At 42.9% G+C, this 23,534-nt stretch overlaps 1 protein-coding gene across 1 annotated transcript; it reads left to right on the forward strand.

The window, feature by feature from the left end:
• Positions 1 to 2,385: 2,385 nt before the first annotated feature.
• Positions 2,386 to 22,864, forward strand: slc7a8a (solute carrier family 7 member 8a). Its single transcript, XM_084546080.1, has 11 exons — positions 2,386 to 3,178; positions 9,312 to 9,516; positions 12,320 to 12,471; positions 16,379 to 16,504; positions 17,230 to 17,383; positions 17,795 to 17,918; positions 18,140 to 18,243; positions 18,791 to 18,887; positions 18,980 to 19,129; positions 19,317 to 19,494; positions 20,314 to 22,864. The coding sequence occupies exons 1-11, from the start codon at positions 3,046 to 3,048 to the stop codon at positions 20,460 to 20,462; spliced, it is 1,572 nt and encodes a 523-aa protein (XP_084402206.1). The 5' UTR covers positions 2,386 to 3,045; the 3' UTR covers positions 20,463 to 22,864.
• The last annotated feature ends 670 nt before the right edge of the window (positions 22,865 to 23,534 follow it).

Raw genomic sequence — 23,534 nt, forward strand, 5'->3', positions numbered from 1 at the left:
CCCCAACAAATCTGTCATGTTGATTCAGGCCTTGACGTTTGAAACTTTGGGGAAACTTTACCGATCTTTAATTGATTAAATTTCCAAAATCTTTCCTCTTTTTTGGGGGGGCAGGTCCTAATTGCATAATTTTCTCATCCAGTCTCACTTTTCTGTGCTTAAACAGAAGCACTCTTGGATATTTTCCAAATCAGTTATTTTATCAAAGGTCTTTATCACGCTTTAATTTGAATGATGAAATTAGAAGCCGTCTAATCTAATCAAGCAAACACTACTGAATGGAAGTGGTTTGGTATCAATCAGTGAGCAGGGAAGGCTGTCTTCCACATCTGCATCCAAACCTATCAACACTATCAGACGACCAACAGTGTGTTTGATCACAAAGCTCTCTTACAGGCGTCTTGACAAGTAGAGAATGGCAAGAATTTACTGACTTCAAGTCACAGTGGTGCCAAATATTGTGTCCCCTCTATGTGAAAAAAATAAAAATAAAAATTAAGAAGCATTTGAGATGTCTTATGTCTTTAACCTGAATTATGAGTGTGATATTCAGTGGATACTGGGTAGTGTTTCTCCTGACAGTGATGAAATACACAAGACCACAAGACAAGAGTATTTGAACAGAAAGAAGCAAACATTTATTAAAGATTCTGTTTTCCATCCATGGCACTGCCACTTGTTTCATGTGTTTCTATGATGGAAAAAAGCTTTTCAGCTAACCCACAGACAACCAAACACAAGTCTGTACTCACTGACCTACAAAATAAAATGCTTTGTGCCGGCGCGGTACGCCAGCAAAATGTCAGCAAACTGTCCCACTGACCTGTTTCCTAATTGTCAAATATGTGTCGTGTGAGCGAACAGTATCCCTTCAGCCCCTTCCTGCTTGACTGGAAAGGAGCGTTCAGTCGTTTCTTACACTCCAGGGCCGAACGTTTTTTTTTTTTTCAGTGCATTGCTCTGTACAGGAAGAGGTGCACACACAGAGAGAGACTAGAATTTGGGTCAGAGGGCAGAGGTGCAGCTAAACTATACAGGACTGAAGTGACACATGCGTGGTGACACGGGGGGGACCTTGCATTTTTGTCCACTCAGCAGAGAGAGCGCAACACTGCCTTGCTCAGATTTTGCAGATTTGGTCGCAGAGGTTACATAACGCCTGCCTTTTGTTCTGCACCTATCACGAGTCAACAGTTGTTCAGGAAGTTTCACAGGTGAATCTGAGGTTTCCCATAAAATCACAGGAGATGCTACGAAAGCAAAATGCCGCGGGGTAACCGTGCTGTTGCAGTCTGAGCTGGTTTAAGGCTGACCGCCCAGGCTTCAGGCCTCCGTGCTGCCATATGCGTGTCCTTGAGCAAAACAGCGAGTCCCTTCCAGCTTCATGGACTAGCTAATTCAGTTGCGCTCTCTCTGAACTCTCTGGGGGGGGGGGGGGGGGGGCTTCCTTAATTACCACCAGTTATTAAGGAAGTGAGATAAAATTTGACAAAGTTGCACAGCGTTCAGCTTTAAAGAGATTTTTCTGCACAATAAGCTCTAAAGCAAAGGACAAAAAATGATCTGAGAAGGAAGCAGCAACCTCTTGAAGATATTTTTTTTAGATAAACTAAAGTTGGTAAAGTGTCAGTATAAACCAAGACGTAGCAAAAGGGTTGAGATTATCACAGTTTTCATTTGGGGCCCTTCAGCTCTTGATCTCTATGCCTGATAATCTGAAATGACACATCTTTTGGATATATTCTTAAAACCTGCCTTTGTACTGAGTAGATGTGATGATCAAAACACACACAATACAGAGGGTATCCAATGTGAACATGCCCATGAAAGCAGTGACAGACTTACAGGGTGAAGCTGACTTTCCAGAAAGAGCTAAATTTAGATCCAGGCTACATCTTGAATAATAAGTGTGATCGAGCGAGAGCCCGTGCCTGTGTGTGTGTGAGAGAGGGAGAGAGAGAGGGAGTGAGGAACAGAAACTGCAAAGGCAACCCTAAAAGTGGCTTGTTGTTTTACTTCCAACCATAATGTTCCTTGTTTGGGAGAGGGTTTGTACTGACGGTAGAGTGAATCAGAAGGAACAGCTGATGGTTGAGCAAAAGAGATGGGAGGGTCCCGGCGAGGCTGAAGGAACAAAAACAAGAAGGAGTAGGTGGGGGAGCCAGAAATGGGGGCGGCGCTAATGCACTCACATGAAGGGGAACATGTATATTTACTCATATGCAGCGTCTCTTGGCCAAGGTATACGGAGGTCTGGTGTTCGTGAGGCGGGCAGACCTGAAGGAGCTTTCTGTTTCTCGTCCTCTGCTGGAGCGGCTGTTCGTTTTGCGCGCAGACAGAGAGAGGATGCTTTTGCGTCTCCATCTCGCACCTGGAACAAGGAAACCGCGACAGACCTTTTGTTGCTTTTAAATTTTTTTTTATTTTATTTTTTATTTTTTTGTCGCCATCTTCCCCCCCTTCTTCGGTCACAAGGTTGAAGTCATTTAATGTGTTCACTTTGAAGGACTGTCACTGGAATATGCGCGTTTCGCTCGTTAAGCGTACTGAGCGCGCGTTTAAATTGTGACCACTAGCACCACCTGTGTCACCGGCTGGCCTCACTACAAGAAGAAGACAGTGGGGCTGTCAGCTGTGCTCAAACCGTGAAGAAGCGCTTCAGTTGCAGCCAGGAGGTTGCACCGTGGAGACTTTTTGCACAAGGTCTCCTCAAACCCGCACTTTTTTATTTTTATTTTTTTTACTGTTTTGCTTTGTGCACTTTTTTTTTTTTTAGTAGCTCGGCTTTGTTGTGCCGTTTTATTAGTTGAGTTTTTAAGGCTCGACGTTCACTCTGAGAAGTTGCTGACAATCAACTTTCCTCATCAGATAAGCGCGGCACGTTTCAGTGAACGCGGCTGCGCGCACAACGAAGACGCTTGCGCTCAGGGGCGAAACGAGCGCACGGCAGGCATCGGGTGCTGTGAGGTGGACAAAGAGAAAAGTCAAACAGACAGGGATTTCTTCTTTTTTTAAAAATATTAAAAGCCAGGCCCAGCCATCAGAATGTCGGACGGTCCGAGACAACGGAGCAGCACGTCGGGCTCTGCCAAGGATGCTGCCGGGGAGAAGGAGTCTGGAGGTGGAGTTGCGCTCAAGAAGGAAATCGGGCTTGTGAGCGCTTGCGGTATCATTGTTGGTAAGTGATTGTCTCCAACTGACATCAGGTGCGACCAGTTGACTCACTGGCTCCACTGAAATTAAACTTTCCTCCCAGTTTATTGCATTTGTGCAGGGTTTTTCCCATCCGAGGATGTGTGAAATGTGTGTTTTAAGGAGTTCTTGGAGAGTGCACTGTCACCTGTGTTCAGCGTGCTACTCCAGTCGTTTCCCTGCAGAGCATAAAAGCTGCTGGGATCAGATTCCACCGTGGAGTAAATGAGCAGCATAAAGTTTTATGATGAATGTCTGTGTGAGTCCCAAGATAGTGAGGTTGTATTTTAACGCACAGTCAGTGATATTATTACCTGGAGCCACTTTGCATTTTATTATTTTATTTTTTTTAATCTTTTTAGTTTCACACAGAGGACACACATTGTATTAAAAACAACCCCGCAGGCTTAAATGTGCCAGATTTGAAGCATACCTGTAATGTCTCACCAACAGGGTAGTTTGTTTGTAATCGGAACCACCGTGTGTAACATTTAAAATTTAAAGTTGGATCCTTTTTCAGTTTATCTAGTTGCAGCCATTAATCAGCGAAGCTTTCATCATTTCTCTGTGATGAGGTTGTCTTGACTTGAACTTCTCTCTGATGCTCAGATTAGTCCAGCCAGAACCACATGCAGTCTCACATGACTTGGACTGGCTGGATTAGGTTGATTCTGATTGAACACGGCTGCGGGTGTTCCCTTAAATTTGACCAGGAAGTTCAATTTATGCACTATAGTTCAGCCTGTCTGAACTGCTATTTGATTCCTTATTTACCTCCGTGATAAAGGTGTCAAATTTGAGAAGGTAAATGTAGTGTTCTCGGATTTATTTGCATTGTGGGAAATGCAGGAGCCAATTTTTCAGTTCTTTCCTTTAAATCTTACAACTGAACAGTTTCCAAATAACCATCAGTCAATTGATCAGCCATATCAGCTCTTGTTTATGCTAAACTATTGCCATTAAATCAATTGATTAGCAATCTACCAGCGGTCACCGGCCTTATTAATCTGATTAATGGCTGCAGTAGAATCAGTTAAAACAATAAAACCTAATTGACCTTATCTGAAGTGTAAAATAATGGGCGTTGGCGACAGGGGCGCAGTTGCACGGCCGCGTGCACGGAGGTCGGTCAGTGTGGCAGGAGTTCATTTTTTTTCATTCAGCCCAGACGACACGTTGATCGATGACAAACTCCGGGATGAAATCTAGAGCAGATTGTCCAGGAGAGAGCGTGTGGTCTTTGTGTTGACCTTGACTGGATGAAGAGAAGGGGTGGGATGACTCATTCAGTCATGTGTTTCCACGGTAACGGGAGGAAAGGGAGGGTAGAAGGGGTGAGAGCGAGAGTGTGTGCACATGGTGATTCCCAAGAGGTTTGAGGGAAGCGGAGGAAGATGAAGCGGGGAGGGATGAAGAGCAACCCTTGCGTTGCACCAGAAAGGCCTCGTGTCGGCTGGAAGGAGAAACCATCTGCAAAACCAGATCAAGTTTAACTTCATATCTTCCCCAGGCAATCATCATGTCAGAATGCAAGCTTTAGCCACACCTTTAATCCTGTCTATGCGCCAGCCTTTAGATAACTTGACCATTTAATATGTCCCTTTCTATTCATCTACTGATTAATAAAACAGGTTAGCAGCATGCCACCTTACAGGATTCTTTTATAGTCGTCCAGAGTCCATACACCTCGCCTGCAGTCACCAGACGGTTCAGCTCTCTCGTCCTTGACCAAGTAACTCATTCATGCCTGTTCAGTTCGTCATGCGCGGGAGAGACGTGGGCTCAGGTGACCCGTCTGATCCTTTCGCCGCGAACATGCCCCGCTGGGTTTCCACGAAAAGCAGCGAGCGCACGAGGACATCAAACGGTTTTATTGCCTATTGTACAGAACAGGCATTTATCACTCACACGGCCATAAATCCAGAAACGTACAAAGCCTTGAATTGGGATTAGAAGTGAACTTTTGGCCACTTGGAAGAAGGCGCCACCCTGATAATGCTGTTTTATTAGCTTGCCAGGCTTAGCCACGTCTGAGCTTCGCTGCAGTCTGAGTTTTGTAACAGAACTGCTGCATGAACCTCATCTTTGATTAAAAGTCGAGCTCGGTTTAATCCCGTCACCTTTTTTCAAGCTGAATTAAGCTGCAGAGCCTGAAACCTTAATTGGCAGGAGAAGTTTGCTTCCTGTTGTCCTCTTATCAGTATTGTAAATATCAATTTAAGTTTGCTCTCATAAATTGCTCCAGTGTGGTAGTCGATCACATGCTTGCACATGGACCTGCACCGTCTGTGGAGCTGAGGCGGAGCAAAAAGCAGCAGGTTGCCTCAGCTTGGCGGCTGTTTGAACAGGGATTTAACGGTGAGAGAAAAAACAAGGACTAATCTGTCATGGCCTTTTAAAGGCAGATTAGCGTTATATCATAATGCTGCACAAACACAATCATGTTGGTTATTATTTATAGTCTTCTGCTGCTTTTGGTTGAGTGGCGGCATTCAAGCATGTGCCATGGAGAGACCCAAACAACTGGTTCAGTGATGTAAGATGAATAACGTGTATGCATAGTATGTTTACATCTTCAAGAAGAGTCCAGCTGCCTTTCTTTCAGCTCAGTAGAAATGAAGTAATATGCAACTTTGGGCCCCTGGGGTACGATATTATCAGTTACGATACAAAATATTTGCGATATTATTTTTTTTTCCAACTACAAATTATGTTCCCAAAGGAAAACATATTGGATCAAATGGATGCGTTATCTAATGGGATAAGGTTCCCGGTCTGTCCATCTCTGTTTCTGTCATTTTCATTGGTGAAAGACGGGATCATCTGACCAGCTCTGTCACAAAGACCTGCTGCGTAGTCAAGTTTAACTGTGTGTGGATTGCTGTACTATAGTAGACTGAAAACTGACTTTATTATTCAGTTTTATTTAAAATCATAACTATACACCGTATACCGTTACATTCCTTAAGCTGAGGTCATCCAAGAAAGTTCTATGGTTCTGCCAGTGACCTGAAACACTTCACTTAATGAATCTCTTCCACAGTAGCTTCTCAGTTCCGATCATTTCTAATTTGTTTTTCACTTGTGTGACAGTAAATGAAAATTGAAAATGAACCGATGAAATAATCAGAAGATAATAAAAATGGAGGCATTCAGCAGATAACTAAAAACAAGTCCACCAAGTCTAATTTGTTCAGAAATGTCTGAAGCTTCTCAGTCATCCAGGTCATTGTGTGTGTGTGTGTGTGTGTGTATGTATGAAAATGAAGCTGAAAGAAAGGCAGCTGGACTTTTCTTGAAGATGTTTCAACCAAGTGGCTTCTTTGATTCTTAATGGCTGGTGGGGACTATAGGTTTTAATTTGAAACATCTTTGGGTTGTGCTCACCTGAAACTCACGTGACTATGGTCTTTTAATGACCCAGTACTCACCTGAATTAGACAAAACTATTCAGATTAATCTCTGTTCTCTGTATCCTCTTTGCAAGGCTAATGGGTCTCTAATGGCCAGAAACTCGAGGTGTGAATGGAGTTAACGTTGCATTGTTTTAGATTATCAGAAATGGGATACTCAAATTGTTAATAAAAGGACCAAACATTTGTGTAAACCTACAAAAAAAAAAAAAACGAATCTGTCTGAACTCGAGGGTCAGCCTCTAGCTGTCGGGAACATCAAAGTCGAAGAGGAACAGAAATGTGCTCTGGGAGCATGTCTGAGACCAAGCCTCTTCCTGTGTGAAACAACGATCCAAGAACAACAGAGGATATCAAAATATCGTGCGATGAAGGGGGCCTGCAGAGATTTGGGGGAAAAAAGGGAATTTCAGCGTGTACATTTGAAGTATGCTACGTCAAGAGATATGACCGTTCAGATTTTTAATCCACCCGAGTCAAGAATGAGCCATCGTGCTTTTGTTCTGTTCCTTTTTTTTTTTTTTTTTTTTTTAAATCAGCTTCCCCCTTCGCTAAGATATAGACAAAGGGATGTTAAAGAAAAAAGACTGCAAGAACAGGAAACCTGAAGATTCCCCATTAGTCAGCAGTCTCGCACACTCGCATGCAAAGACACACATGACACACGACGTGCGCATATACACATACCCTATAAATCTCAGCCTTATGTAAGAGACCACCAGAACCAGCATGTCGCCCTTTAACTGCTCCTGTAAACTTCACCAAACTTTGTGTTAAAGGGGCATATCAGGAGTTTAGAAAGTTAACATTTCCTAGATGTTAAAGGTCATGCACTACCGCCATAAAGTATAACCCAGGGAGGGGTTTGTTAACCGTCTTTTCTACCTTTCACCTGTTGCTGGTTATGTAAGCGACCACTGTTATCACTGCACACATGATGCACACGGAAAGGTTTGATTTCCAGGATTTTGCAGCTGAGCGCATGTTTTGGCTTGTGCTTAAAAGCTTTTGCCTCAGATTGAACTCATTTGAGGAAGTAAATGTTTGTAGGAGAGAGTCCAATTATTTTTTATTTTTTTTTTGGGGGGAGGGGGTTCTTTGGTATAGTAAGGTGCAGTTTACTTTATTTGCAGTTATAAGCAGCTAAAAACCACCAGCAATCCACTTGGAGAGTCCAGAATTCCCTCCATTGTCAGAATGTGACAGTCTCATTCATATCTTTGACTTTTGTACTGTACCTCGGCCTGTTATGATTCAAAACCTTTGACCCTGGCGCCATTTTTTTCTTTTTCTTTTTTTCTTCTTTCTTGGCCGCCGGGTTCAAACCACAACTAACCCAGTCAGCTGAACTTGATTGGAGCCTCCTGACCTCTGACCTCAGCCTTATCCGAATTCTTTCATGTCCGACCTGAACCCCGCCGTCCGTCTCTTCGTCTTTCGGCTCCTGTGTAAACCGCCTGGCACTCTGATGCTCAGTGACTGTGTCAGGGCATTATTTCCACCTCTATTCCCTCCTCCCTCTTTGCACTCGTTCACCCTGCCCTCTATCTTGCCCCATCTTCTCATGATTGTGCCAGGTCAGCATATCACAGGCTCCCACTTTCCCCAGTGGCTTGCCTGCTTCGACACCGTTGAAAATCTTGCTCATGACCACCTTTTTTTTTTTTTTTTTTGTTTTCCTGTTTTGTCTGACCTGTTCCTGTTAATTTTGTATACCTGCCAACATCCTTTTGGCATGGCTCGCATTATAGCGATCTAAAAGTAAATGGTGGTATCAGCTGGTTAAATAAAAACTAGTAAACTATTTTTAATGGTTCCACACAAACCTCCCAAAGGCGCTTGCACAACCACAGACTACAAGAACATCCTACTGAAGCAGAAGTAATATAACTTGGTTTAACTGTAACTCCAGTGGGATTTTATTTATTTAGATTATTGTGATAAATGCCCCTTTTTATGGAGCACACGAATATCTAAACAGGATATAAAAATCAGCGGACTCGTGACGCTCCGTGACCAGATTGCTGTAGCTCATTTGCCATTTCCTGGCGCACTGTTTTATATTGTGTCATTTCTTTACTTTATGCGGCATCCCCAGGTTTCCAGTTATTGTGATGTGCTATGCCTTTATGCTAAGCTACGCTAATCCCCCTCCAATCTAGCTCTCACCATGAGAGTTGCAACAACCTTCCCTGCTAACTAATGCACTGTTTGTTAAAGCTGAATGAGTTCTTGAATTTGTCATTAGATTTTCATGTTGTTCACAAAACATGGAAACCAAAACGTGCTTGAAAGTCTAGATATTATACAGTGAAATTTCTAAACATATATATATATATATCTCACTAATCTGTGGAAAATGAGCTGCACTTGCCAAATAGCTGGTGTTCCAATGTGCCCAAGACAAAAAGCAGACTACTGTTTAACTTTACTTTCCTAATATGGTTCAGGCCTGTAAATACTAGATCCTACATTCTACAGTGTAACCTGATAGCATAGTTTGACTCCTTGCCTTGTAAAAGCCTGCATATTGTAAAACCAGACTTGTTAAGTCCCAGGCTGGTATAAACTAGGGCATTACCCATAATTCAGAGCAACACAGAACAGTACAACAGTTTCCTAATGCTGCATTATACTTCATATAACCTTTTTTTTATTTTTTTTTTTAATCTGCCCTGTAACCTGACGCCACCTTCTCCCTTCCAGGTAACATTATTGGCTCGGGTATCTTCGTCAGTCCGAAGGGAGTGATGGAGAATGCCAGCTCCGTGGGCGTGTCCCTATTCGTCTGGATCATCACGGGCGTCATCACCGCCATCGGGGCCCTGTGCTACGCCGAGCTGGGGGTCACCATCCCCAAGTCGGGGGGAGACTACTCCTACGTCAAGGACATCTTCGGTGGACTGGCTGGGTGAGCGAACTGACTTGTCACAATTCCTAATATTAAGGAGAGGACTTTAAGAAAGAGAAAGAAGAGGAAAACACATTTCGTTAACTCTTATATCAGTGAGGGTTCAAAAACTCCCAGTCAGCTTTCAGAACTATCTTTTTATTAAGTATGTGACCCAGTTCTCAAGAAGAAAGGGCCTCCCAAACTATTACTCGAAGAGGATTTAGGTAAGCATACCAACATGTCTAGATTCCTGTCTTTATCCTGGGGGATGAGCCGGATCATGTAGCTCAGACATATTGAGACAATCCAGTTTTTTTTTTTGTAGATGACAGAGCACAGAAGTTGGATGAAAAGGAAAGATATGAAACCCCAGGAGGGTGCTGTGGGGGTTTCCAATCTTAATTGAGCTTTGAATTGACTTTCAGCTCCCGGCCTCCTTCCATTCAAGTTTAAGTTATGGCCCTTACAGTAAAGGCTTGGGAACAGCTCTAAGTTAATTTCCTAGTAAAACAATATCGTTTGTTAGCGTAGATTTCACACGCACCATGTCTTTGTAAACACAGATTAGACCATTGTGTTTTTTTTTGTTTGTCTTCACACGGAAAAAAAATCACAAGGATGCATATTATCAGGGTATTTCGGGAGAGGAATTCAACCAGACAAAACAGCCAATGATTGTTTTTTTTTGTCTGTTTGTACAGTAACTATCAATACACATCAATGAACTTTTACGTCCAGAGACTTTGTACTTCACGGCTTCAGATGCTCAGTTTGAAGTGTCGGTGGGGGGGGGGCGCGCACCGTTTCCCTGTGCCCTCCTACTAGCATAAATAAACCACATTCAAGGGGTGTTTGTTTTTGCTGTCCGGCACTTTTTGTCCCCATTCGTGCGTGCATATGTGGCCGTGGAGTCGTGTTTGCATGCGCTCATACAGTAAGTCAATAACTGTAGCGGCGGAAATACTTTTACATCACCTCCTCGCAGCTGGGCATTTCCTTCTCTACGGCCTCGTAGGAGGGGACGCGCTCGTAAAATTGTACGCTCAAACATTTGCTTGCGTTTCAAGTACAAAGGGTCTTTTGTTATTATCAGACTGATGAGGATTGCGTTCCACCCATTATGTCCCCTATATAGACCACTGTAGATGCAACAGGTTGAAGGAAGTGATTGTATATATCTGAACAAATGTACTCTAAAATACTTTATTTAAAGGGGAGTTTGCTTTTTTTTTTCTTTTTTTGTGCGTATCCGTGTAAATATATAAATGTGAGACCACTGTGTGACAGGATGTCTTGGAAGAAGTATCAAGCAGAACATCTATTGGCCACATTTTAGGGCCCAATAATTGGGGTTTGTGGGAACTTTCTAACATTTTACACCCCAAATAGTTGATTACTTGAGAAGGTAATCGGCAGGATCACAAAATAATCATAAATAGCAGTAATACTATAAAATACTGTGTTAGTGTTGAAGCACCTGACTGTACGCACTCTGCAGGAGGGCCCTTTGAGTGGTAACTCATTAAGCTTCATCTGAATGTTGTAACCGTTATCTGCAGCGGAACCTCATATGATCTTGGTATATGATTTTATTTTTAATACTCGAGACCAAATCTGCAATGTAGCTGTTGTTAGAAGTTGATTTAATGACGTACAAGTACGGTTCCACCTCATGGTGTCTATGTAGAGGTTTCAATTAGCACTGATTTGCGTTTTTTTTTAATTTTATTATTATTATTTTTTTTCTAACCATACACATTCCAGCGAGTTGCAGTCCCGTTAAGGCAGTCAGGTGTAATGATCCATCTATAATCTTTCAGAAAGGCCACTCGCCTGCCCTGTCCTGCTCTGCTGAACCCTGAGCTCTCAACACCCAATTTCTAATCTGTTTGTGCATCCTGTAACGCATCCTGTCACACGGTGAACATGCCCAGTGTGTCTTTCCAATATGTTTGCTCTTACCTTGTGCAGATAATTCAGGTTAAAGTCAATATTCAGCCTTTTATTCGTCAAGCATCGGCTGAGTATTGCTGAATCGGTTGTTTCTTGACCATTTTATTCAACTGTTTTCTGGCGTGCAAACTGTACTAAAGAATCGTTCCTCTGAGGAAAAAGTCTCTTAATAGAGAGAAGATCGTATCATGCTGTTGCGTCATGATGTTCCTCCGTGACTACAGCTACTTGAGAGACTGAATGAGTCAGTTAAACAAAAAACTGACTTTTATTACTTTGTCAGTTCAGAGTGAACTAAGGTTAAAGCCTTCACTGGAAACCAAAGTTTGACGCATACAAAATCCCAGATTCCTGTAACAGAAGATCAAAGTAGTTCCAGAACAGACATGTTGGTCACTGACAGCATGGGGTTCCTATTGTTTTGGTTTGGATGCTGCAAGGAAGCACTGTTTGTATTTATCCGTTAACCTTTTTCTATCGGTTGTTAGAAGAAGAAGAGAAAAAAAAGAAGTGAAAGAAGTCATTCATGATTTCCCAGAAACCAAACGATGGCTTCAGATAAAGTTCAGAACACGCAGATATTCAATTTACAACAATACAAAAAGTTGGAAATGAAGAAAACCCTCTTATTTTAGAGGCTGAACCAACATATTGGGATTTCATTTGAGAATTGATTCAGCTTACCAGCAGCTGTCGATTTATTTTAGTGCATTTAAAAGCACACTTTGTAGTTTTATTATGGCCATGTGGCCGTGGATTGGGTGGACGGTAAAGCTGGTTTCATTTGACCAAAAATAACGGTTAGGTGTCCGTATGTGTGTAAAATGGACGTTTGTTTCTAAACTCCATCCCTCACTTTGTGCTTCAGGTTCCTGCGACTGTGGATTGCCGTGCTGGTCATCTACCCTACAAACCAGGCCGTGATCGCACTGACCTTCTCCAACTACGTCCTGCAGCCTCTGTTCCCCACCTGCTTTCCACCAGAGAGTGGCCTCCGTGTGCTGGCTGCTGTCTGTCTCTGTGAGTAAATCTGATGCGTACATGCAGAATATATTTAAAAAAAAATAAATAAAAAAAAAAAAAGAAGATATTTTTGTAATGTCTCTTTTAGAATACTGCAGGACATAGACGCCATAACTTACGCACATAGCCATCCACGATGCGAGCCATTTATAATTGTCGTCAGTCTGGCTCGCTCTGTAAAAATGTGTCTTTTTTGCTCGTCGAATTAATTTTTGTTTCCACTTCCTGCTTCACTTCAATGATGGCGACTGAAACTTATGCTAAAATATTGCCAAAAACTTGTCGTACAAATGTTTTCATCTCCGAAAAGTGGAAACACGCTACTGCCAAGTGGACCAATCACAGCTCTTCTGTGTCACGTCATTTACGGCGCTAGGGTCTGCACTGTTGCTGTAGCCTCTGCGTCAACTTCACACAATCTAAACCGCCTATTAATGCAAAACGCACTTCAAACTGCTCAAATGCACCATACCACGCACTTTAAACATATTAAATTACATTACTTCTCAAATTATTCTGCTAAAATAGTCTCTTAGGATGAAACTTTTGTGTTAAAGAAACAGATTTTCAAAGGGAGCTTCAAAACTTTCCATGCAGAATACATTTGTTTCCTCATTTCCAATGACAAAATTGAATAGATGTCATTTGTAACCAAGATGAGTCACTTTTGCTCATGTAGAGATTAAAGAAGCAGGAAAAACTTGCTCAAAAGGACACACACATCTTCTGGAGACAAACTGCACTGTAAAAGTAAAAAAAAATAAAATTTAAAAAACAAACGTGAATCGCTCACACTCTCTTGTTATTTCACCCCTGGTCGGAGGTCACCTGTGAGAAAAGCAGAAGCAGTGAACGTGTGAAGACAAATGGAGAACTGTGTTGTAGCTGACATGACGGCGGTCGATTTGAATCCCTCAACAAAGTTAACACACTCTGCTCAAATACCGCAGCCAGCCTTCAGACACGTAGACAGACAGTGGTAAAAGTGTGCAGTGATCTGTTGATACCTGGTCAAATAAACACCTTACCCCGCTTTCAGCTGGAGCTGTGGTCCAACTCTAGTGTCAGTCAAGTGTTTTCAGTGCTAGCAAAGGGAGAAGGACAACAACTGTGCGCTTGAACATTTTAGTATTTGCTGAACAGAAATGGCGTCCGTTATAGAGTGACAATCGCACGTCCCTGCAAACATTTGCTGAACAAGAGCTGGAGGAACTGGAGCTGCTTATTCTCCTGTACGGTCTGAGCAATTAAGCATCATGACAGATGCCAGCTGTCACTCCCTCAGGGCTTGTCCAATAGTTGTGTATCGAATATTTATGATGAAAGTTGCAGGAGATGGAAATACTTGATATCTGCGTGTTCAGGCAATTCAATTAGAAACGTCTCGTATGACCTCAATGCGTTTTTAAAACACTTCGCGCTAACTAAAAGACTGCAGAGGACTGCTCATGGCAAAATGTGCAGGATCCCTCTGAGAGCTTCATAGTGTTTTGGTTTCTGACACATTGACCTACTTTTACCAGACTTTCTTGTTCCACTTCCACAAATGCCTTAAAGCATGCTTAGTCATGACAAGAGCTGCTTGCAGCCGTTTTATTGCCTAAGTCTGGAGTCTTTTTACGTCTCTCTCCTGAGTCAGTTGGACAGATGTTGCCAGGGAGATTTCTGAAGGTTTTATCCTTGTTTTGTTGCTGTTCAGCGGAAAAAAAAAAGTGGGTGAGAGGTTAGCTGTTTCCCCCTTCACTCTGCTGTTGTTTATGAGGATGCCGTGTTTACAGTATCTTTGCTTGGAAATATCTGCCATTTCCCATATTTGGCACTCGCAGAATAATAAACACAGATCAGGCAGAACATTATGACCGCCTCCCTAATATTGTGTAAGTCTCCCTTGTGCCTCCAAAACAGTTGTGACTCATCAGATAATAGACATGGGCCTTCTGAGGGTGTCCTGTGGTGTCTGGCAACAGAATGTTGTTAGTGGGGGGCCTTTGGGTCCTATGGGTTGAGGGGAGGGGCCTCTGTGGATCAGGTTTGTTCCAGTGAATCCCACAGATACTTGATCAGTTTGGGATCTAGTGAATTTGGAGGCCAGGTCAACACCTTGTGCTGTTCTTCATGTTTTTTAGTTGTTCCTAAACTGTTTTTGGGTGTGTGCCTGTGTCAGGCTGCGTCCTGCTGGGGATGGCTGCTGCCATCAAGGAGTGTCATTGCTATGGGGTGGGGGTGCCTGGTCTGGTCTAGGTGGGTGGTACATGTCTAAGTAACATCCACATGAATGCCAGGTCCAAAAGTTTCCCAGCGGAACACTGGATTGTCAGAAGATGGTCAATGTTATTTACTTCTCCTGTCAGTGGTTTTAATGTTGTGGCTGATCTATTATATAAATATAATAGTCTGCAGGATATAACCTTATTTATTTACTTAGAAATCTGGATCTAACCAAATTCAGTGAATGAGGCACCATTGAACGCTAGGCTGTTTGGTAATCTCATGCTGCAAGGCAGACAGTTTTTCAAGGTGTACCGTTTCAAAAACACGCAGAGAGATTGTCCCATGGGGTCCGGTCTCTTCCTACAGGTGGCGCAGCGCGAGGTCATAACTCTGTCACGTTTCGCAACAGGCTCAGCAAGTTTCCATTCACATACATAATACACACGTTCTGTATACTCAGCTTACAGGCAGCTGAGCGGCCCCACAGCTCCACAGCGTAGAGAACGCATCCTCGGGAGTTTATCCGCAACCCAGTCAATGAAGAGGAGTCGGAGAGGACGCCTATGTTGCTAAAGTGAAGGCTTGAGGTGGCGAAAGGTCATCTGGAGGCAGCAACAACTCGTAAATCAAGTCATAAGCTAATCTGCGCGTATAGGCTCTCGTTTCCTGTTGTTTGTGGTGGGAGTAGCAGCAGCTGATCCCACCACAGGTCTTGTTCTGCATGTCATTTTGTTCGGGAGGGGAAACGACAGAGTCCTAACTCATTCCTTTCTGTTCACTAAAAGAAAATACACTCTCACACAACTGCAAACATGCCCAATGTGCATTTTATTTTTTGTCTGTATCACAACCGCTCGTCTGCGGTGCATGTCCGTTCATGTGCATCTGCCATCCTTCCCCGCAGTGGCAGCTCAGAGTCATTTAATGTGATGAACTTAATCCCACGGGGCCATATTATTTAATGGCACCCTGTTGGCTTGAACCCACTGGCCCGTTGTACTCAGCAGTGCAGATCAAACCCATTATCTTCTGTTATTCTCTTAAGTGAAAAAGGCCTTTCCAGATACTTTTCGGGGGCCTCGGTGCCTGAATTGGAAATGATTGCTTATATAAGATAATCATTTAATTTATCCCACAGCACTGCAAGTGTTTCTAAAGAAAGCTGCAGGTGAGGCATGAGGCGCAAGAGATAACAAGTTCAATGTCATGAAGCGGCAGCGGAGTCAAAGTTCGCCGGCGCGCTCGAGACACGGCGCCTACGTTTACGCGCGCAGGTTTTTAATCACTCGCTGGCCTGAGTTCAGTTTACTTTTGCCCCGAGGAAACTTTTAAGGCTTCGCAGTTTATTAGCGGCAATAACCAATTTCATAAGGACCTCAGGCTGACGACTTCTACTACCGACAATGAAGTGTCAGACTCATAAGACAGAGCAATAAAACAGTAAATGGAAGGTTGGCTTTGGTGTCACAGATGTTTTATTCAAGTACCTTTCCTTTTCTCAGCTCATAAAAATCACCCTGACCTGTCGGACCAGTCACTTTGTGCAAATGAAGGTTCCGTGGATTAAAATTTGAGGCAGAATTTTTGCAAAATGTGACATGCGTCACACTTCATGTAGTGCGATGCTCTAATGGGATAAAAAGTGCGGTGAAATAAACACTAACCGTGTTTCACCGTTTCTCTTTCTGTTTAGTGCTGCTGACGTGGGTGAATTGCTCCAGCGTGAGGTGGGCCACCAGAGTGCAGGACATCTTCACCGCCGGCAAGCTGCTGGCCCTCGCCCTCATCATCATCATGGGCATCGTGCAGATCTGCAAGGGTAAGCACATCGCCGTGCACATCGAAAAAAAAAAAAAGCAAAAGGTCGCGCACTTGCCAGTCAGCGGGGGACATCCACAGCGGCCCAGCGTAGTGTGGACGCCACGGGGGTCAACGAGTTGCTGGGGCCCTTTCGGTTAAAAATCACAACCCTAATATCGGCACGTCTGCGGGGCTTAGCAGCTCAAACATGGCTGGGGGCCAGTTATTATAGGGGCCACGGAGACTAGGCCCCTGGAACAACGCAGTGGGGATTTGTGTGCAAGTATTTGAAGATGAAGAAGAGCTCAGCGGCTGATTTGATGGGAGATTTTGTCATATATATATATATATGTGGACGGTGTGTAGGAGGGGAGAAATACTTTAATGTTCTCTAAAAACATGCCTTATGAAGGAATTATGGGAAAAATTTGATTATTTCTCAGCAGGAACACAGGGATTCAGCCGAAGTTGTTTTTACGACATGTTTTGCACACACTGATTGGATTAGATGATGGTTTTCAGCTGGGTTTCCTCACAGTAAACCCACACTTGAGTGTTTACCCCCTCAGCAAAACAAGCTCGGGTAAATGATCAAGAGCAGACTGGCGTAATTGGAAAGGATCGTACAAACTTGAGGAAGGAACGCAGACGAACGTGAAAGAAAGCAGCTGAAAGTTGAGAAAAGCGGCGGTTTTATCAACCATAAAAGCAAAATATTAATAACGTCTTCCCTTCCACGTGAAGGAGAGTACTACTGGCTGGAGCCTGCCAACGCCTTTGAGCCCTTCCAGGACTACGACGTTGGTTTGATAGCCTTAGCGTTCCTACAAGGCTCGTTCGCCTACGGAGGGTGGAACTTCCTCAACTACGTCACAGAGGAGCTGGTGGATCCTTATGTGTAAGACTGTTTATTATTTTTTTTCTGCCTCCCATGTAACATCCCACACTACAGAATGGTTCAATGCCAGAGCAATATAGCTGATTTACAAGCTGCTCCTCCTGCAGCTTTTTCAGTGATTAGCAGTCGCATACCAACTAAGCTTCCCGGTTTAATCCTTGATCCTTTCTGTTAAAACCCTCTGAAATTTATTTAACTTGGCATGGGTGCAAATTCTCCCTGTCGTTTCCAGTGTCTGGCTGCTAATCTAGAACAATGTCTCTGTGTACAACAAGGCTCTTGACTGCCTAAACACAATCCTGTGTGATCCATTAATACTCCTCCATTCTTAATTTCCTGCTTCTCTAATGCCGTTGCCTTAGCTTTTCTCTCTATTTTCTCTCAAATATTGTGTTGTGTGGTCTACCTTAGGAACCTTCCCCGTGCCATCTTCATCTCCATCCCCCTTGTGACCTTCGTGTACGTCTTTGCCAACATCGCCTACGTCACGGCCATGAGTCCTCAGGAGCTGCTTGCGTCAAACGCCGTTGCCGTGGTGAGTGTCTCCCGGTGGTCCTGTGACTTCATTCGGCCCGCACACCTTGATATTTTCAATGACTGCCGCCCTCTAGCGGCGCCTGTTGGTCAATGCACGAGTCAAGTCAAGTCAGCCGATGCTTTATGAATCTGGTTGGAGTAGTTAAAACATGATCAAACGGACATCTAATCGTTCGCCCGCTTGTCTCCCTTCCATCCGACCTCTAACCTCCATCCCAGACGTTCGGCGAGAAGCTGCTGGGAGTCATGTCTTGGATCATGCCCATCTCTGTGGCTCTCTCCACCTTTGGCGGAGTCAACGGTTCCCTCTTCACGTCTTCACGGTTAGTGGGCTCACAAGGAACAGATTGACTTTCTGGGGCTTATTTTACTTTGGAAAGAAAAACAGGGTCCGTACATGGTTGATATGCCGCAAATTGAATCTGGGATCTTTATTTTTCCGTCTCTAATCAATAATATCAAATACCTAACCTAAGTACCAAAACCTAAAAAACTTATAAGGAAAAGTAATCAAAAGTTATAAAAGCTAACTGAAACAATATTGTGTACTTACAAAACAACCTGAGGACAAATTGGGGCAGATGTTTATTTAGACATGGGTGTCTTTCATTAAGTGCTCTATTTGAATTGTAATCCATCAAAAATGCCATTTTTTTTTTTTTTTTTTTTTTTTAAGAAATGAAAACTAGGACATGAACACAAAAATTAATAATTAGGAACCTCCCCCTTCTGATTTTCTGTTATTTCAACTTAACTGTGCGGCCCTCACTCATAAATATTCATTTTTTATATGATCTACGGCTGCAGCAGAGATTTAAATACCTTGACTGAATGATTTCTAATTGCATCTGCGTCCTCCTCCTCCTGCAGATTGTTCTTTGCTGGAGCCAGAGAGGGACACCTCCCCAGTCTGCTGGCCATGATCCACGTGAAACGCTGCACTCCCATCCCCGCTCTGCTCTTCACTGTGAGTGCTGCTCTGTGCATCATCTCCTGCAGATGCGTTAGTTATGCTCTCATTCAGTTCACATCTCTAACAATCCTCGTCTGGTTCCTCAGTGCCTGTCCACCCTGCTGATGCTGTGCACCAGTGACATGTACACCCTCATCAACTATGTGGGCTTCATCAACTACCTCTTCTATGGAGTGACTGTCGCCGGGCAGATCGTCCTGCGTTTTAAACAGCCCAACATCCACAGACCAATCAAGGTGGGTTCATGTGTGATTATATATTTTGAAGCTTGCATATAAATGTATAGTATATACCCAATATCTGCCATCTATCTGTTGTGAATTCTTAATTCATATGTACATTGAGAACAGAAAATCGCCTGATACATAAAAGGATGATGATCCTGTGGGTTTGAGTGTAACAAGATCTTTCTTTCTCTTCCAGATCAGCCTGATATGGCCGGTCATTTACCTCATCTTCTGGGCTTTCCTGCTCATCTTCTCTCTTTACTCTGAGCCCGTGGTGTGTGGCATCGGCCTCGCCATCATGCTGACTGGCGTCCCCGTCTATTTCCTGGGAGTCTACTGGGACAACAAGCCCCAGTGCTTCGACGTCTTCGTTAGTAAGTTGGCTCGTCAATTCTTCTTTGTCAAGGGTGGGAAACTCTTGTGTGCATTTTCAAAGAGTGACATTTTCGAACCATTCCTGTTGGAAAATGCTTTCCCATCCTGCTGGCTCTCTCCTCACACTGAATGTGCAGTCATTAATGATGTGATGTTCAGAACGATCCAATTCTTTTGATGTTTGGTGCGAATGAAGGAAACAGAGTAATAGAACACCAGAAGCCATTTTTTCTATTGTTGTGTACAAACAACTGTAACTTGTGGTGCTTGGACCACAAGTTGAACCTTATTAACGTTTGCAGATGTTCCCTAAACACTTTATGTACATGCTAGCGTAGCCAAATGGAAAGTTGGCTATGCCAGCTACGCTCAAGAAGTCCTTGAGTGCACTTAGCAAACGGCAAAAGTGCTATAGTTGCAAATCAAAGATATACAATTTAAAAAAAAAGTCATCACATGTTCTTTTGAACGGCTTTGGTAAAGGAAAGGAGCCATAAGATCCAGCTCCTATTAAAGAGCAGCACTCCCCATCCGTAGCAGACTTGAGCGTGGTCTCATGTTTTCATCTAATTTTTGGCAAGAAGCGCATTTAATTTTAAACACCAAGTAGGAATTAATATGGTGAAATACTTGTGTAAAACGGATATGACTGAATTTTAATTATGTTCTTTTAAGATATTATTGGACTGTTGTTTAGATAAAATACTGAAATGCCACATATCTTTACTTTCCTTTATACAGTAAATGTTGTGAATGATTTGACCTCTTGCCTGCATGTTAATCCGTCCTAACGCTTTCTGCTGCTCCCTTTCTTGCAGATAAGATGACATACTTGGGCCAGAAGTTCTGCATGGTCGTTTATCCCGGCGTAACTGGTGGGAGCACAGAGGAGGGAGAGGAAATGAAGGAGTCCAGGTCTCCTCTGTCGAAGGAGGACGAAGACAACCAGAAGTCGGCGGACTGCTAAAGCACACAATTTCAATTCCCCACCGGCCCCAAAGTAGACACACAGACACAAACAAACGTGGGCGTGCACACACACACACACGCAAATACACACCACAGTTTATGGTGGATTTTACTGATCAATACATGTGCCCCCACAGCTTGTCTTTTAAGATTTTTTTACTTAGTTTTAGTACCAAATCAATTATTTCTGTGCCAAATATAGTAAGAAATGTTCACAGTAACATGACCTCAAGCCTTTTCTGTCTGAGGTCCATCACAAGTGCAATAAAGAGAGGTTAGCACCTTTCAGCACCTCAAAATATATATATATATATATATATATATATGCATAAACACACACACACTCTCTATCATCATCATCATCCTCATCCTGCTTTTTATTCTCCCTCTCCATACACATCCTCCCACAGATAGAATAACATTTTTTTTTTTATTGTCAAAAGACTGTACTGTGACGGCTACACAAACACTTTTTTTGCCTCATTGTTAATTTTGTCATACATTCAACACACCAAAGCTGCATTTTGATTGTCAAAGCAGAAAATCACGCTCGGATCAAGTCATTTCATGTTGTGAAGTACACTAATAGTGCGTTTTGTTTTGTTTTTAAAAGTGACTGTAATTCTGAAATGTTTTTATCTTCTTTTTTTGTAATTGTAATAATTGCTTTTTTTTTGTTTTGTTTTGTTTTTGTTTTAATGTAATTTTAGCATTATCTTTTTTTTTTTTTTTCTTTCTAGTGTTTTCATCTGGCCTTTGTTTTTTTTGTTTTTTTTTTTTTTACTCGGCAAACTGTGCTCGCGAACGCTGACGTGAGAGCTGTACAGTTTTTGTTAATTGCCTTAATTAGAATATATTTTGTGCTCGGATGCCATTATAGCTGCACTTTGACGGGTGTAGAGAGACGGTTGATCCTCATACTTTAGGGTAGCTGTTAGTTTTCCTCCAAACACCGGGGGGAAAGAAATGCAATCAGCCCATTAAAACATAGTCCCTCGTGGACTAAAATGATCGATAGGAGTCATGAAAGCTTCCACCAAGACATTTCCATCGTTAATGTGCAAATCCCTGCGCTGACCCATGTGAGTGGCTGTGTGACAGCAGTTTTACGCTGAGTGTATTTTTATAGCTTACCATCTAGCTGTGTTCAAATCATTCTTGGAAATGAGAGGTAACTATTTTTTGATTCATACAGTTAACTAAAGGACATTTCTGTGCAATATTACTACAGGCACCGGTTAAAAAACCCAAAAAAACCCCAAAAAACTGGACATGCACCCCTGAACTGTCACTGTGCGCTGTTTGGTAAAGCTTATATATCCATACTTACGCTGTATATTATAGTAACAACACTCCTGCACACGTAAACACATGTAATATACTCTGTGTGTTCAGTTTTTTCTATAATCTGTTCAGTGTCTCAGGGCATCCCCGCTGCCTTCTCCTTACATACGCTGCCAGACCCACGAAAACCCAACGGATCTGACGGACTGCCTCTTTGAAATCCAGTTTGTTAGCGCTAACTGTCTGTGCTGGTGCTTTTTAGATATTTATTCCTCAGGAGTCTCGATCTTACAAGAGGATGACGAATGTCAAAGTGATCCGAATCTCCATGGCCAGTATTGTGTAGATTGCTCTTGTGAAACTGTAAGGGGAACAGGGTGTCTTGGATGTCTTTACAAGTACAATGATGTGTTTATGTGCCTGTACGGTTATTGTGTATTTACAGTTTATGCACCAATGTCATGACAGTCTGTATCTTGTTTCCTAGTAAATAAAAACCACTGACTAATATTTTAATTCAAGGCCTCATTTATGTTTAACAAACTGCCTCTACTGACGAGATGCTTTAAGCAGGTTTTCAGTTTTAGGATAAAAATTGAGGCCTGAAAGTTTTTCCACCTCAGATGTCAAATGCTGCAACTCTTGACTCGACAATGTAAACCGTGCAGGCTGTGATGTGCAGTTTTATCTGCATTTATTACTGCTTAAAACACCCGTATTTGTCTCTCGCTGCTCCTTGATGCTCCTTGCTTAAATTCAGACCAAAACACGCCTTTCACGTTTTAACCGAGCATGTACTTACGAGCAAACCTTCTCTTAGCAATACTTTCTCCCTCTACAGTGATGAGAATGTTATTTCTAAATAATTTTTGTGTCTAAGTTGCATTTTGCCGTTTGCAGGCTGCCTACCACACCGAGATGTGTCTCAAACTTATTTTTGTGTTTTAAAATGTAAATATTGGTGGTGAGTGTCTGGCAAGAATAAATTAAAAACACATGGAAAAAGAATTTTCATGTCTCATTTGTTCAGATGTGCTGGATATTTTACATTAGGTTACACTGATAAGCCATAACATTACGACCTCTGATGGGTGAAGTGAATGACACTGATTGTGTGGTTATAATGGGGTGTTCCCAGTCTGCTGCTGATGGTACCTGTCAAAAGTGATCCAAGGAGGGAAATGAGTTGCACCTGATGCACCTGGGCAGTGAAGGCTGGTCTGATCCAACAGACGACCCACTGTAGCTCAAACTGCTGAAAAAGTTAATGCTAGTTCTGGTGGAAAGGTATCAAAATCACACCAGCCAGGGTGTCCATGCCGACCCCTGTCCACTGCTGGAAGAGTCTACAGTGGGCATGTCTGCATCAGAACTGGACCACGGAGAAACTGAAAAATGCCACTGGCCGGGTGCATGTGCGTCACTTGGGGAACACACGGCAACAGGGTGCACAATGGGAAGAGGGCAAGCCAGCAGAAGGACTGTGATGCTTTGGGCAATGTTCTGCTAGGAAGCCTTGGGTCCTGCCATCCATGTGGATGTTACTTTAACATTTAACAGCTACCTAAACATGTATACCTCTCATAAAAACGATATTCCCTGATGGCTGTGGCCTCTTTCAGCATGCATCCTGCCACAAAGCAAAAATGGCTGAGGAACACAATGATGAGTTTAATATTTTTCACTTGGCCACCATATTTCCCAGATCTCAGTCCAATCAAACATCTGTTGAACGTGCTAGACCAGGGGTTCCCAAACTTTTCCATGCCAAGGCCCCCCAAACAGC

The sequence above is a fragment of the Chelon labrosus genome, assembly GCF_963514085.1.
Source record: "Chelon labrosus genome assembly, chromosome: 1".
Classification (NCBI taxonomy): domain Eukaryota; kingdom Metazoa; phylum Chordata; class Actinopteri; order Mugiliformes; family Mugilidae; genus Chelon; species Chelon labrosus.

Coding starts and splice junctions, on each gene's coding strand:
- slc7a8a (XM_084546080.1), top strand. CDS start 3,046: ATGTCGGACGGTCCGAGACAACGGAGCAGCACGTCGGGCTCTGCCAAG. Junction 3,179..9,311: donor CGCTTGCGGTATCATTGTTG/GTAAGTGATTGT, acceptor TCTCCCTTCCAG/GTAACATTATTGGCTCGGGT. Junction 9,517..12,319: donor ATCTTCGGTGGACTGGCTGG/GTGAGCGAACTG, acceptor TTTGTGCTTCAG/GTTCCTGCGACTGTGGATTG.